The sequence below is a fragment of the Malus sylvestris genome, chromosome 3 (genome assembly GCF_916048215.2).
Source record: "Malus sylvestris chromosome 3, drMalSylv7.2, whole genome shotgun sequence".
Taxonomy (NCBI): domain Eukaryota; kingdom Viridiplantae; phylum Streptophyta; class Magnoliopsida; order Rosales; family Rosaceae; genus Malus; species Malus sylvestris.
Window position 1 is genome coordinate 27,911,549 of NC_062262.1, and position 13,620 is coordinate 27,925,168.

General features: G+C 37.3%; 2 protein-coding genes across 3 annotated transcripts; one reads left to right on the forward strand and one right to left on the reverse strand.

Moving 5' to 3' along the window:
- Positions 1-1,121: 1,121 nt before the first annotated feature.
- Positions 1,122-5,826, forward strand: LOC126615921 (polycomb group protein FIE1-like). Of its 2 annotated transcripts, XM_050283846.1 has the most exons (13): positions 1,123-1,372; positions 1,911-1,976; positions 2,121-2,243; positions 2,457-2,537; positions 2,618-2,710; positions 2,867-2,942; positions 3,354-3,433; positions 3,765-3,836; positions 4,268-4,327; positions 4,729-4,825; positions 5,174-5,237; positions 5,336-5,395; positions 5,536-5,826. In XM_050283846.1, the coding sequence occupies exons 1-13, from the start codon at positions 1,193-1,195 to the stop codon at positions 5,597-5,599; spliced, it is 1,116 nt and encodes a 371-aa protein (XP_050139803.1). In that variant the 5' UTR covers positions 1,123-1,192; the 3' UTR covers positions 5,600-5,826. The 2 variants fall into 2 exon arrangements, with proteins under 2 accessions (XP_050139804.1, XP_050139803.1); XM_050283847.1 differs by lacking the exon at positions 4,268-4,327 and having other exon boundaries at positions 1,122-1,372.
- A 314-nt stretch (positions 5,827-6,140) lies between these two features.
- Positions 6,141-13,388, reverse strand: LOC126615915 (uncharacterized). The gene is made up of 12 exons (XM_050283839.1): positions 13,028-13,388; positions 12,868-12,956; positions 12,433-12,539; positions 12,295-12,349; positions 11,515-11,624; positions 10,710-10,795; positions 10,439-10,596; positions 8,993-10,325; positions 8,557-8,843; positions 7,225-7,431; positions 6,988-7,144; positions 6,141-6,692 (listed from the first exon to the last, which is right to left on the reverse strand). Exons 1-12 carry the CDS (start codon positions 13,137-13,139, stop codon positions 6,391-6,393), a joined length of 3,003 nt encoding a protein of 1,000 aa, XP_050139796.1. The 5' UTR covers positions 13,140-13,388; the 3' UTR covers positions 6,141-6,390.
- Positions 13,389-13,620: the final 232 nt, after the last annotated feature.

Consider the following 13,620-nt stretch of genomic DNA (forward strand, 5'->3'; position numbering starts at 1 on the left):
TTGTAGAGATTCTATATAAAATTTTGATTCAATTCCCTCAAAATCTCATGGGAAGAGGTGAGATTTGTGGATGCTTAAAATACACTACGAAATCTCTCAAATTCCCTCTAATTCCTCAACTTTCTCAAATTCTTTAAAATCAATTTCTAATTGAATACACCTGGAATGTTATAAACTTCTTTAAAATCTTAATTGAATACACCTTGATTTCTAAGGATTTTAATAAACTATCTTAAAATTCTAATTGAATACACCTAGAATTTCAGAGAATCATTTAAAATCTCAATTGAATACCCCTAGATTCATTAAAAGAATTAAAATCCTTTAAAATCCCAATTGAATACACCCCTTAGTTTTACAATGATTTATTTTTAATATGATTTAAATTTGTATTTGGTTAGTATCGAATTTAAGACAATCTCATCCACAAATGATGAGAAGTATAACTATATTATAATACTAAACAGCAATTTATTGTTTGTTTCTAATTTTATTACTATTAAGGTAGTAGGGAGAATTTTGATTTTGGGACGTTTAGTGGGATCAACATCTTATTCAATGGAATTTTAGATTACACAGATTCGAAACTATTTAAATAATTTAAGGAACACAAGAATTTCAAACTTAGAACTATATGTGAAAACTCAACAATTTATATATTAATATAATAAAAATTAGATTTGTCTATTAACTTTTTTGGTGAATAATTAAGCTAAAATTATTGCACCAAGTAGTTTCTGGGTGGTTTGGGAGTTAGGCGCATAAAAAAAAGTACTCATGAAAAAAGTTACGAGGGTTTTAAGTGTTTGATAAACTGAAAAAAAAATGGTTTATTTTGAAAGTTATTGTAAGAATAAGCTGAAATCAAAGGAAAAAGCTGAATCTGCTATTTGCAGCTTTGGAAAACGGGCTTTTTTTCAAAGCACACAGAGCTACAGTGCTACTTTCATGAAAAGACCCACTATCAGATTGCTTTTTTTTCCAAAAGCACTTTAACAAAAAAAGTTTACCAAACACTCTACTGATTTATTTCATAAACGTATTCTCACAACACAACTGTTTATTCTCACGCTTAATCTCACGTGAGCTTTTTTTTAATCACAGCAATATTAAACCAGCCCTCTGTCTTGTTTAAACAGAAATTTCCGTTGTTTGGCAAGAGGTAGGTCTGTTGGTATACTGCGCCGCAGGCATGGCGGCGAAGTTCGCTTTAGGGTCGGAACCGGTGGTGGGTTCCCTCGCACCCTCGAAGAAGAAAGAGTACAGAGTCACCAACAGGCTCCAAGAGGGCAAGCGCCCCCTATACGCCATCGTTTTCAACTTCATTGACTCTCGCTACTTCAACGTCTTCGCCACAGTCAGCGGCAATCGGGTTCGTTTCTCTTCCTTTGTAATTCCGGGACTGCTAGTTGGATTTTCGTGCGTTTTCTCGCGAACCAAACATGGGTTCTATACTGTTTTGGCTGAAAATTTAGTAAATTTTTGGGGTTTCTTATGATTTAGTTTACTGGGTTTTGTTACATTGAGTGGATTGCTAGAGATTTAGGGTTTATCGAAGTTTTCGATATCGGCTTTGCCTATCAATTTTTTGATACATGATTTTCTCATGGAATAAAGATATACATTGGAATAGAATGAAATGATCTTTAAGGTTAGTGTTCCGAGAATCCGAGTGAAAACAAAAAAAAAAGCATCACCTTTAACATTTACAACATTGGATTACAATGCAGCTTTAGTGGTGAATTATGGCTGCTCTGACCTGGTAGTGTATAGTTCCTTCGTTTTCAAATAAACAACGTGAATTTGTTCCCCGTGTTCATTTGCGTAAAATATTTATCTGAGAAACAATGCAAGGTTCTCTTTCTGCTATTTGTTGTATTTGTTGTAAGTGTTGTTTTCTTCTTTTTCAGGTGACTGTATTCCAATGCCTAGAAGGGGGTGTGATTGCTGTGTTGCAGTCTTACATTGATGAAGATGTAAGTAAAGACAGCCATCATTCCGTCATTGATCAAGATTAGTGTTCTTTTCTCAGTCATTTTATCAAACGGTTTAGCATTCATTTGCTATTGTTTAGAACTTTTTTGCGGATATGTGATTGTCATGTGCTTTGTATAGATCAGAAGGATGAGTCTTTTTACACTGTGAGCTGGGCATGCAATATTGATGGATCCCCGTTGCTTGTGGCTGGAGGAATTAATGGTATAATGCGCATCATTGATTGTGGCAGCGAGAAGATAGACAAGGTACTAAATTTAGTACTGGTTGTAAGATCCTGTACTTTATAGTGGTGCAGTAGTAATAGCCTGGGTGCTCTTTACTATGCTATAGCATGCAATCATACATCTATTTCCGCTGAAATATTTGAAATATTTCAAAAGTGCTTTGAGTGGCAATGAAAATACAGGATTTTCTTGCTTTAAATTCTTTTTGCCCCTAACATACTCATCTATGTGCAGAGTTTTGTTGGCCATGGGGACTCAATAAATGAAATCAGGACTCAGCCATTGAAGTCATCACTTGTGGTGTCAGCAAGCAAAGTGAACACAGTAACCTGCTCCTTTTTTCTTTTTAAGATATTTTTGTTGTTTACTTTATTATTAATCTTAGAACTTTCCAGGATGAGTCAGTTCGGCTATGGAATGTTCAGACTGGAATATGTATTTTGATATTCGCAGGAGCAGGGGGTCACCGCAATGAAGTCCTGAGTGTGGTAAACATATCTGACGAGGAGTTATATCCTGCCACCTTTCCATGGGATCTTTTAATCATAAATCTTTTGTTTCGTATTTTTTTCTTGTTGTTAAGATTTTGATCAAAGAAAATGACTCGAGGGACTAATTCTATCACCTTGTTCTTATTATTATAGGACTTTCATCCTTCTGACATATATCGCATTGCGAGTTGTGGCATGGACAACACCGTTAAGATTTGGTCAATGAAAGGTAGGACTGAACGGCTTTTGCTTCATATGAGAATTTACACAATTTGATATGGTAACCATTGTTGTGTAACCATATGGCATGGATGATGGATCACAATGGTCACAAATTTACCCATTCACAGTATAGTGTGAGTACGTAATACTTATGTTTCTAAAAAAGGCAAAATATATATTATCATAGAAAATAGAAGCAGCCTTCTATGTTTTACTAGTATTGAAGAAAGTAATGGGTTATTTTAAAATTCTTTTTTATTGCAAATTAGCTATGTTTATGCATGATTATGCAACAGTGGGATGTTAAAGTAATTCCACTTCTGAGGGTCAGAGTGCTTGATTTAATGTTTGGACAGGCGTCAACTGGGTAAATCAATATTATTTCTAATCTGTTTTCTTATACATTGCTTTGTTGTAGAGTTCTGGACATATGTGGAGAAATCTTTCACATGGACAGATCTTCCGTCAAAATTTCCAACAAAATATGTGCAATTTCCAGTGAGTACCTCTTTTTTTTTAGCAGATCTAAGGGGAAGAGTAAGATATTGGGCAGCCCTCTGGGCTTTAGTATCAAATGATTTTAAGAATTACTCTCTTTCTCACATACTGTGGGATATGTTAGCAGCCGTAAAGTGATTTTGGTTGAGGTTTTGCTACTTGTAAACAGATCCTCTTGAGAGATTTTCTTGTTTTGTTCTTGGTGGATTTCTTATCCACTTCTGTGTAATTCCACTATTCTATTTTATTAAAATGTTATAGTTTCTTCTCAAAAAAAATAATAATAGAGTTTTCATTATCCTTTTATCTGAGGTTAACTTGAACCTTTCAGGTATTCATAGCCTCCATTCATACAAACTATGTTGACTGTAATAGGTGGCTTGGTGATTTTCTCCTCTCAAAGGTGAATCACAATTTCATCCACTATTTTCATTTTTTTCAGTATAAATCTGATGGTTATTTGGGGACGGAAAATATTTGTAGGATGTAAAATCTTAATATGTGAATCGTATGTTTCCTTTACTAACTGGCAAAACTTTAATCAGCACAATCAGCTGGTTCAAATGAGTTAACGGGGAAGACATATCAGTTCCTGCAAAGTTGATTTCTATTTGTTTGGCATCAACTTATTGATAGCTTGTTTGATCGCCTGAAAGCAAGATGAAGTTTAATAACAATTTAGAATAACTTGCATGGTGTGATAAACTTTATCCAGATATAACAAATAGATTTCAAATATGGGTAGCTTGAATTGCTTTTAGATGCCTGTGGTAGCTTAATTCCATATATTCTCTATTAATGATTGCATTAATAGATTATTCTGTGAATTTCCAGAGTGTTGACAATGAAATTGTGCTGTGGGAACCGAAAATGAAGGAACAGTCTCCTGGGGAGGTTAGAAACCTGGTCAATTGGCAACATTTTTATTTTCTGTTTTTTTTTCTTTTAATTAAAGAGATGGAGAGGAGGTGAGGAGAAATGAGTGGAATATATAAAACTAATACTAAAAGCTAAATACAATTCGAAATAGTTTTTCTTTTAGTTTTATGCTATAAAGCATTCTAATTATCTTCTCTGCTTCTTTCACCACTATCATCTGGCTACTCAGTTTCCTTCATCTCTTCCTTTTCCCCTTTATTTTTCTAATTAAAAACAAAACAGTTATCAAGCAAACCCTATTTCTTCTTCTTTACTACCTATTCCACAAATCTTTGCTGAGTTTGGTTGATTGTGTAGAATTCCCGTAATTATACTTTCTGGTGGCCTAAATTGTTATTTGGATGCTTTCTGGTTAGGGTACCGTTGACATCCTTCAAAAATACCCAGTTCCGGAGTGTGATATTTGGTTCATCAAGTTTTCCTGTGATTTCCACTACAATGCAGCCGCTATAGGTAACGCAAACTGCATGAGGAATTTTCTTAAACAGTTGTAGTTACAACAGTTAGAGGTCGCACTTGGTGTGATGGCAAGTGCCTTCGCCCATGAGCGGTAGGTCTCGGGTTCGAGACTTGGGAGCAGCCTCTCCATAAATGGGGGTAAGGCTAGCCGACATTTACCTCTCCCAGACCCTGCGTAAAGCGGGAGCCTTGTGCACTGGGTACGACCAGTTGTAGTTACAACAGTTGATATAGTTCTTCATTCTTTCAAAAATGAAGGGACCATCCCATGTAAACTTTGATGTTCTGAGTTGCAGAACTATATGTTGACTTCTTCCGCCTCTATTGTTTTCTGTCTAGCAGGGAATAGAGAAGGAAAGATTTTTGTTTGGGAACTACAGTCCAGCCCTCCGGTTCTTATTGCAAAGTTCGTTTGGTTTTCTGTTCTTTACCAAAACTACATGCTGAAGAAAGTTGTAACTTTGAAATGCAAACCACTAATGATAATCTTGCGCCGTTTCTCAGGTTGTTACATCCTCAATCAAAATCCCCGATTAGGCAAACTGCTACGTCTTTTGATGGAAGGTGATCCATGCACAGTTTATCTCTCATTGCTTTTATTACATATTATCTTTTATTTGACATTGTTCTTTATATGACCTTGTAATTTCCATACCCCTCGATAATGATGAAGTGTACCCGCTTTGCCTCATTCTATATTGCAGCATCATTCTAAGCTGCTGTGAGGACGGAACTATTTGGCGTTGGGATGCTATGGAGAGTTCTTAAAGCTTTGGTTGATTGCGGTAATGTATTTGGCGGCCTTCCTGATAGAGAAACACAAGTGATTTGTAATATGTGATCGAAATTTGGAGTACAGAAAATCGTACTTTGGCGAACCTTTGCTCTAGCGTAGTTGTTATGTAACTCAGGCAGGTTGATAACAAATCTATTTCAAAATTTGCAGAAGAATTATGTTATCATGTATGTTATATCATAAGACCAGTTGTGCATCACTCTCAGTGCTCATTAGGGGCTCCCGTGGTTCGTGCTCTTGAGGAAGAAGTGACGCCTCGGTTGATTTAAGCGATTCTGCAAGCGCTATGGGAAGGAAAAGGTAACATGATATTGCTATTCTCCCCTTTTCGAGAACTTCAGGCCCTCGGCCAACAACAGGTACCAAATGTCAAACCAAACGTCTACAAGGTGCTCGTAATGTGGCAAAACAGTATCGCTTTTATCAACAGAGACATACACCGGAACAACTTCAAATCAAATCCACCACAATTTCATGCTGGATTTGAGTCGTGTTCAAAATTTTCACCCCCACTTAGGCTTATGGAATCTGATATACGCTTGTGAAACATGAACCGAGTAGAAATATCATTGTTTCGCCAATCGACCATTGCCATTGCTACAAGCGATGCAACGCGGTACTGCATAATCTCTGATCTCTGATCTCTGAGGCAACTTTTTGCCCCCTTATATACAGATAAAGAATGGGTAGGCTATATGATTGGGATCATTTTCGTCCCAAGGTATTACAGGGGAGGGGACAAAAGAATAGCACACAATGACAATTATATGTGAGACCGTAACTGCGTCAATAAACTCTGCATACTCTGAAGTTTCTGATTGAGTTCTTTTACAGTCACAAGATGCTGTGCAGACGGTTCTGAACTACCTAGGTCGGCAATAAGAGCAGTGCACTTGGACTGTGAATCTGTAAATGCCTCCTCAAGTGAAGCCACTGTCGATTCCAAGGTCGCAGTTGTACTCGGGGTTTCAATAATCAAATTTGACTGAGAGAGCCCCGTGCTGGAAAAGCTGCCGCCCCTGCTGAGCTTTGCTGGTGAGAGTAACTTGTCGATGCCCTCAGTTCCTGCAAGTCATTTTCATATCCAAACTCACACATGGCCCGAAATAATATATTTTAAAACTTATTGGCTATAATCACATACACCAGATTAAACTTGTTGGCTAAATTTTTTTTTTTTTTTTTTTTTTAAAAAGGTAACTAATTCCACAAATGAATCGAGTAACTCATGGCAAGAGATGTCAACTGATTGCATTTTTTTAGCGTAGCAATCTCAGGACTTGGAAGGGAAGAACAACTCAACCCTGATTAGAATTAACGGAGATGTATATGTTGGATGACAATCAGTTTAGTAGCGTACCAAGGTTGCTTAGTTGTTCCATTGCAGCCTCACCAATGGACTCCTCCAGCTTGAGTAACCGCAGAATTCCAGCCGTCATTCGACCCATTGATTCAACTTCCGACTTGCACAGAAAAGTAAGATGTTGCAACTCATCCTTCGTTACAACCGCCTCAATCTATGGAGACAAAAAAGTTCATAATGCAGAATACTTTTTGGAAGATAAAATACAGTTGTTAACTTGAAAAAATGCATTACCGGTTGCTTAACAGAGAATTTCACATTTTCCACAGCCCATTCCACCATTTTGTGATCGACCGGGTCCTCTGGTATCACCATGCGAAATTCAAGATCTATACCTGCAGATGTCTCAGCAGTTTCCTTGATCCCATTCGCAGGTAAGACAGCAACATTGTTAGACTTCTGAGAATGTGGCTTTAGTATCTGCAAGCCTTCCACACCAACCTGGAACCATATTAAAATGCATGAGATAATATTTCGATATCTGTTTGATTAAAATGCAGGTGCATAAATGATGAAATTGAAATCAATCACAAACAGTTGCACATATTTGCATTCGATAATATTCTAATGAAAGCAAGCTATATCTAGAGTGTCAAAATATTGATCTTGAACGCAGCACAGGCGCAACGAACCAAGTTCCACCAAAGAATATAGAGAGAATTGTCAGCTCATTAGAACTAAAAAAAATAAAATAAAATAAAAAAAGAGCAAAACCTTAGCATGAATGTTCTTTTGCTCATTTTGCCTAAATCTCAAACTGCATGACATTGACTCAGTTCTACTCTAACATAAAGCACTACCAACTGTTAGGTTGCTTAGAATTACATATCTCCAAATTGCACCCAACCGTGAGATAGTTCTGAGCGCATGAGCAAGACAACTTCTCACCCTACTATAATGACCCACTTAAGGTAAAGCCCAGAATTATCATACTTCACTACTACTTAACCAAACAGAAAGCTTGACAAACCAGTTAAGAAAATGGTACATATATTTTTCTGAAATGAAACAGAAATTGATTAGTTCAAAAATCAAGTACAAAGTGCGGGTGAGAAATCTTGTAGGACCACCACCAAATTACGAATTTACAATAACAAAAAGAAGGGCAAACATTCTAATCTAACAACCCTGCCTCATCACTCTCTCTTCCTAGTGAAGCAATTTTCAGCAGCTGTATCATTCCATGATCCAAGGTAAGTGGTAGCAAACCATATGCTCATTTACTTTCATGAGTGTTACTGTTATGACCGCAGATGCACTTAACATAGTGAACCAACACCATAACAGGGACATAATCTCAGCAATGCATGCAAGTTAAAAAAAAAATTAAAATACCTAAGATATCGCCCAGGAAGACCATAATTTACTTTTTTTTTTCCCCAAGAAAAGACCCAAAAATAAAATGATAAAACGCTTCAATGATGCTGGCTTATTCATGTAAGCTGACCCTTTCGGAAAAAAGTCACCCTTAATAATCAATATGCATGTATAATTCATCCAAGATGCCTTTAGCAGGCAACCTTAAAAAGAGAAAAAGCCACAATGGAAAGAGTGAGAAATCCTTACTGTAACCAATTCCACAGGATATTTTTGGGTCCTGTATGACTTTCCATTACCATTCAGCATATGCTTTGGACCACTTTTCGCTTTTACATGCAGATTATGGAACGTTGTGTGCCAACACCTCTCTTCTCTTTGCACATCCTCATGATTGTCAAACCACCATCTTTCTGCAATCTCCCGTTCACCTTCAAGAGCAAATAACCAATTTTTGAACTCTACGGACACGTCTACATCATCTGGCTTTCCCAAGTGCAAGACCCCACTTTCTCTCCCATCTCCTGGACTTCCATCTGGAAGAAAATGGAATATATACATCCATTTGTGTAACAATGAATAAACTCAGCACTGATAATAAATTGACAAGGGAAAAAAGAAGAGGATAAAACGACTTTGTGTGTGTACCTAAACAGACAAAATTACCAAAATCATGTTCACGTACCCTCTTTCACATCAACAATGAGATGCAACGGTTTGAAAAGTTTTGACAGTGGTCCAGCTTGTAATTTTTCTAACTCCTTAGAGAGCCCCTTTCCTGGACCACCATCAGGGCCAAGTATTCCAAAGCGATGCAGCAGGGATTCAGCATAGTTCATTCCCCCACCTAGGCGTATGCCAGAGATACACGCCGACACATTCAGACTATGACACTCTGCATCTCGTTCATTTAAAGGAATTACGTGTACCATGCTTACGTCCAGAAATGGATTTACAAAAGCTTTTCCATTTGATTGATGTTTTATTTGGTTATGTATCCAAAATACAGGTCTTAGCTGAGGGTACCCATTTCCACTAGTTGAAAGACCATTTTCAACAGAAGTTAAAACTGAGCCATTCTCATGTGCCAAGTTTCCCTCAGTGTCTACACAGTCCACCTCAACACTATCCCAATGTATAGTGGATGAAACAGCAACTGCACCACCGAGAGTTCTGTGAGTAACTTTTATAAAGAGATCATCCCCAATAAACTGAACCAGAGGCATTCCTTCAATATTCACGGAAGATGATTCCAGAAATTTAATCTGAAGATTTTTTACTGCCAAGCTTACCGCTGTATCATTGGGAACCTTGTCAATCAGCTTTAAGTCAATAGAATGATCCTTATTTCTTTTTCCAGTATTTTTTCCAACGAGAACAATCTTTTCACTAACTCTGCCAAAGTACGAATAAAGATCCAAAACAAAAAATAACTGTTCAACAGAAGTGTTGGAGAGATAGTTTTGACAAGCTACCCCCACCCTGACAATACCACCGGGGGGTGGAACATTTGTTAATGGGCTCCCATCAGCAGTTACCATAGCTACTTCAACACAAGCATCTTTCAGCTCAACACATCTCCACATGCCTGAATTCCCATCAAGAGAACTCTGAAGGCCAGCAGACTTGGTGCATTTTTCTAGTGACAAACTGATGTGCGATGCTCTAGCACTCCATTTCTTCTGGCTGGCATCAATTGGTTGATCTTCCCAAAGACAAAAACAAGCAGGATCCTTCTCCAGATTCAGTAACCTTAGTTTTAGTGATGGTGACTCCGAAAATAACAAGTTCTCGATATGAAGCCTTGCTCCAGAAAAGGTACTCTGGTAGATACTGTCCTTGTTGTTAGCACGGTCACACAATTTATCTCTGTCCAAAGGAACAGTCACATCTAATTCCTTCAGGGTGAAAGTCAACGAATTGACTGAGAAATCTGGTAAAACAGCACCAGGATTGACTACAATTCCATCAGCCAGGAAGGAAGCGATCCTCAAACAGGATCCTTCTTGGAGATCAATCTAGAATTTAAACCAAAAAACAAACGGGAAAAAAAAAATTGAGAAATGATACTTGAAGATTCACTAAGAAAAACATATAAAAGATGGAACAAATAAAAGATGTCAACACATACCATTAGGGGTTGACAATTAATTACTGTTTGTGAAGCAAAAGATGGAGGGATTGGGGATGGCTTGATCTGAAGAGAGTGAAGGCACAAAAAAGGGACACCTTTAATTAGCTGCCACTCCTGATCTCCCAAAGGATATATGGGAGGGCAAAAGTTCTTACCTGTCCAAACAATAATACAAAACTGATAAGAGAATAATTTCAAACTACAGATACCCAACACCCAGCACACGGCCACTGGTTTAAATTCTAGTGGACATAAATAAATTTAATACCAAAGTCAGGAACATGGAGAGGTTTTTCAGAAACTGCATGCATTGATGGTTGAACCAAAGTGCAGGGAGGTCGTGAAAAGGTATCCCTACATTCCAGCCACCGACATAAATTATAACTTAGCCATAGGACTGAACATATATCAAATTGAAAGGGGAAGCCATTTCTCAAATTTAAACGTTTCCCACATAGAGCTAATGTACAACCAGAGTGCAGGGAGGTCGTGAAAAGGCATTCCTCCATTCCAGCCACCGACATAAATTATAGCTTAGCCATAGGACTGAACATATATCAAATTGAAAGGGGAAGCCATTTCTCAAATTTAAACATTTCCCACATAGAGCTAATGTACAAAATCATACTTTTCTGTTAAACTACATCCATAATTCATTGTGGCTTCAACAAAAGTAGAAATGCAACAGGACTAGTCACAAAATCACTTCAGATACAATGCAGGTATGAACAAACAATTCCTACAGTTAACATATAATCCTTGTTAATTGTTAAGAGATATGTGAACTCCTACCTAAAAGATCAGGAAAAGAAATGCACAAAGCAGAAACAACACCCAAAAGCTATACTTAGTAGTTAGTAGAACCTAGTCAAAGCCCAACTAAGCTCCAGGAAAATGATGGGAAAACATACTACCACCAAATCTCTTGCAACATCTCTACTAATTAATAAAACCCTCTTTGTCAACCAAAAGAGGGTGAACAGACAAATTAGTCTTCTATCACACAAAAAAAATGATGGGCAATAATGTAATTTCATAGGTCCAAATTTTACTGTTTTTTATTGAAGCCTCACCTACAGGTGATGTTAAAATACCAACTAGCGCCTTCATGGCTTCGACCACCCCCACGAGTCTCAAGTAGAAGATTAACTGTGAGAATCTCCAAAGTCATTCCATCTGCAATCTGATCATTTTAAAAAAGATCGATAACGTAACTTCCAGAATAAATGTTCAAATCTCTATGCATGCTCAAAAAACCCAAAGAAGACACTCATCAGTAAGGAAGCTTGCAAGAAAACTTTACAGGCCTGGATTTTCAACTGATTTGAGCTACTAATGATACCATTGAAAAAGTCAGTATGAGTTGACCTTTTTTTTAGAAGAAACAAAATTTATTGAACAATTAAAATTGTGCAACAATACAACAGCAGAGGACCAGAAATTCCACTTCACAGAACAAAACAAGAATAGAAAATAGACGAAATGTTGGAATGAAAAGTGAATTACAAAAAGCATGAGAGCAAGGGAGGAATTGAATGAATGAAAGGTCGGAACCTAACAAAACACATATAATCTCAGTTGCCATACTTCGGTGATAATTAGCCAGATACACCAAAAAAGACTGGAGCTTTATTTGACAAATTTCATCTTGTTAACAAGCTATAATCGCCATTCAGCAACAAACATGAAATGTGTCAAGAATTCAATGCCATTTGGCAACAATCTCTCCTTTTACAAGTGATGGCTAATTATTTTTATTCTTCCTGAGTTTTGAAGTTTCATCAGTCTTAAAGAATGACAAGATTATTTACATTCTGTATAGAGAACACATAACTGCACTGACTGAACCTCACCTTATCAGCAAATCCATAACCGCTGCCCATTGCTGAGCTAGAGGATGATGGGGAACTGCACACAAGAATTTATTTGCTCAGTAAAACCATGACTGCACTATAAAACTTGTTTCAATCTTGAAATGTATAATCAAGCACCTCCTTGGACTCCTCTCATCCAAATCTGACTTCTCCTCCAGAACCAAATCAAGCCTATCAATTTGCACGACAATCGGCTCTATTTGCACATTACTGACAGATGGGAGCTATCAACCCACACAAAGAAGAGTCATTTACTTAACTCATATCCGAAAATGAATTGAGAAATAATGCATATAAAGGAAACCATCTGGAATATACATCTACCCTAAGCTCTCACCAGAGCATCACATCTTGTACAACGATATACTCAACTAAATTCGAGAGTTTTGTAACAATTAAGAGAGTATACACAAAAAGCCAACACATTTTAACTTCTCATTTCCTTTTCCAATCCATTAACTTCCGATTTCCAATTCTCAGCCAGACACTATATCAATTGAAACCAATTGAATTATACCGAATACACAACAATCAGAATTAACAGTCACCAACCACTATCTCCAACTTTCCAACTTTGGCCGTGGCTACGTTCAGTGCCGGCGGCAATCCCATGCTCGAATGCAAAGCATCGCCATTGATATCTGTCAAATTCAAAAACAAATCAATGAAACCCTACTACAACGAATTGAGCAAACAAATCCCTGAAATTTACCTAAATTAGAAAGCTGGACCGTCCGTCCCTGCAACTTGAACTGGTCTCTGGAGAAAGATTTCAACCAATATTTGAGAGTGTACTCCAGCGCCCGAGCCAATATCGACTCCATACCTGAAGCAAACTTGCAGAACTTCTACAACGCCCTCGAGAATTCAAACAAATCGTCAATGGAAGCTTTCCGCCGCAACTCCGCGGATCTGCGCCGATGCGAAATGTGGAAAACCGTAATCGGGTTTGGATCGGGGGTTCTGGCTGGCGGGTGGAGCATGCATTTGGCGATTGTATTCTTCTTCACTAATGAGAAAATGAGAAATGAAATGTTAAGTTCGAATGTGCCAAATTTAATTCTAAATTAGGCTACATTATTACTATGACTTAGCTAAACTCTTCATTCGTAAAAATATTGTTGTATAAAAAATAAAAACATATATATATATAATTAATCTAACAGACCTAATTAATTTGTTTATGGAATTACGAGTAGAAGGGAAACACAGGTATCGTATGAAAACGTCAAATAACATTGAAGATTTACGCTTACTACATATTTGTACATCATTTATATCATCTCTCTAATAAAAGTAAGATCC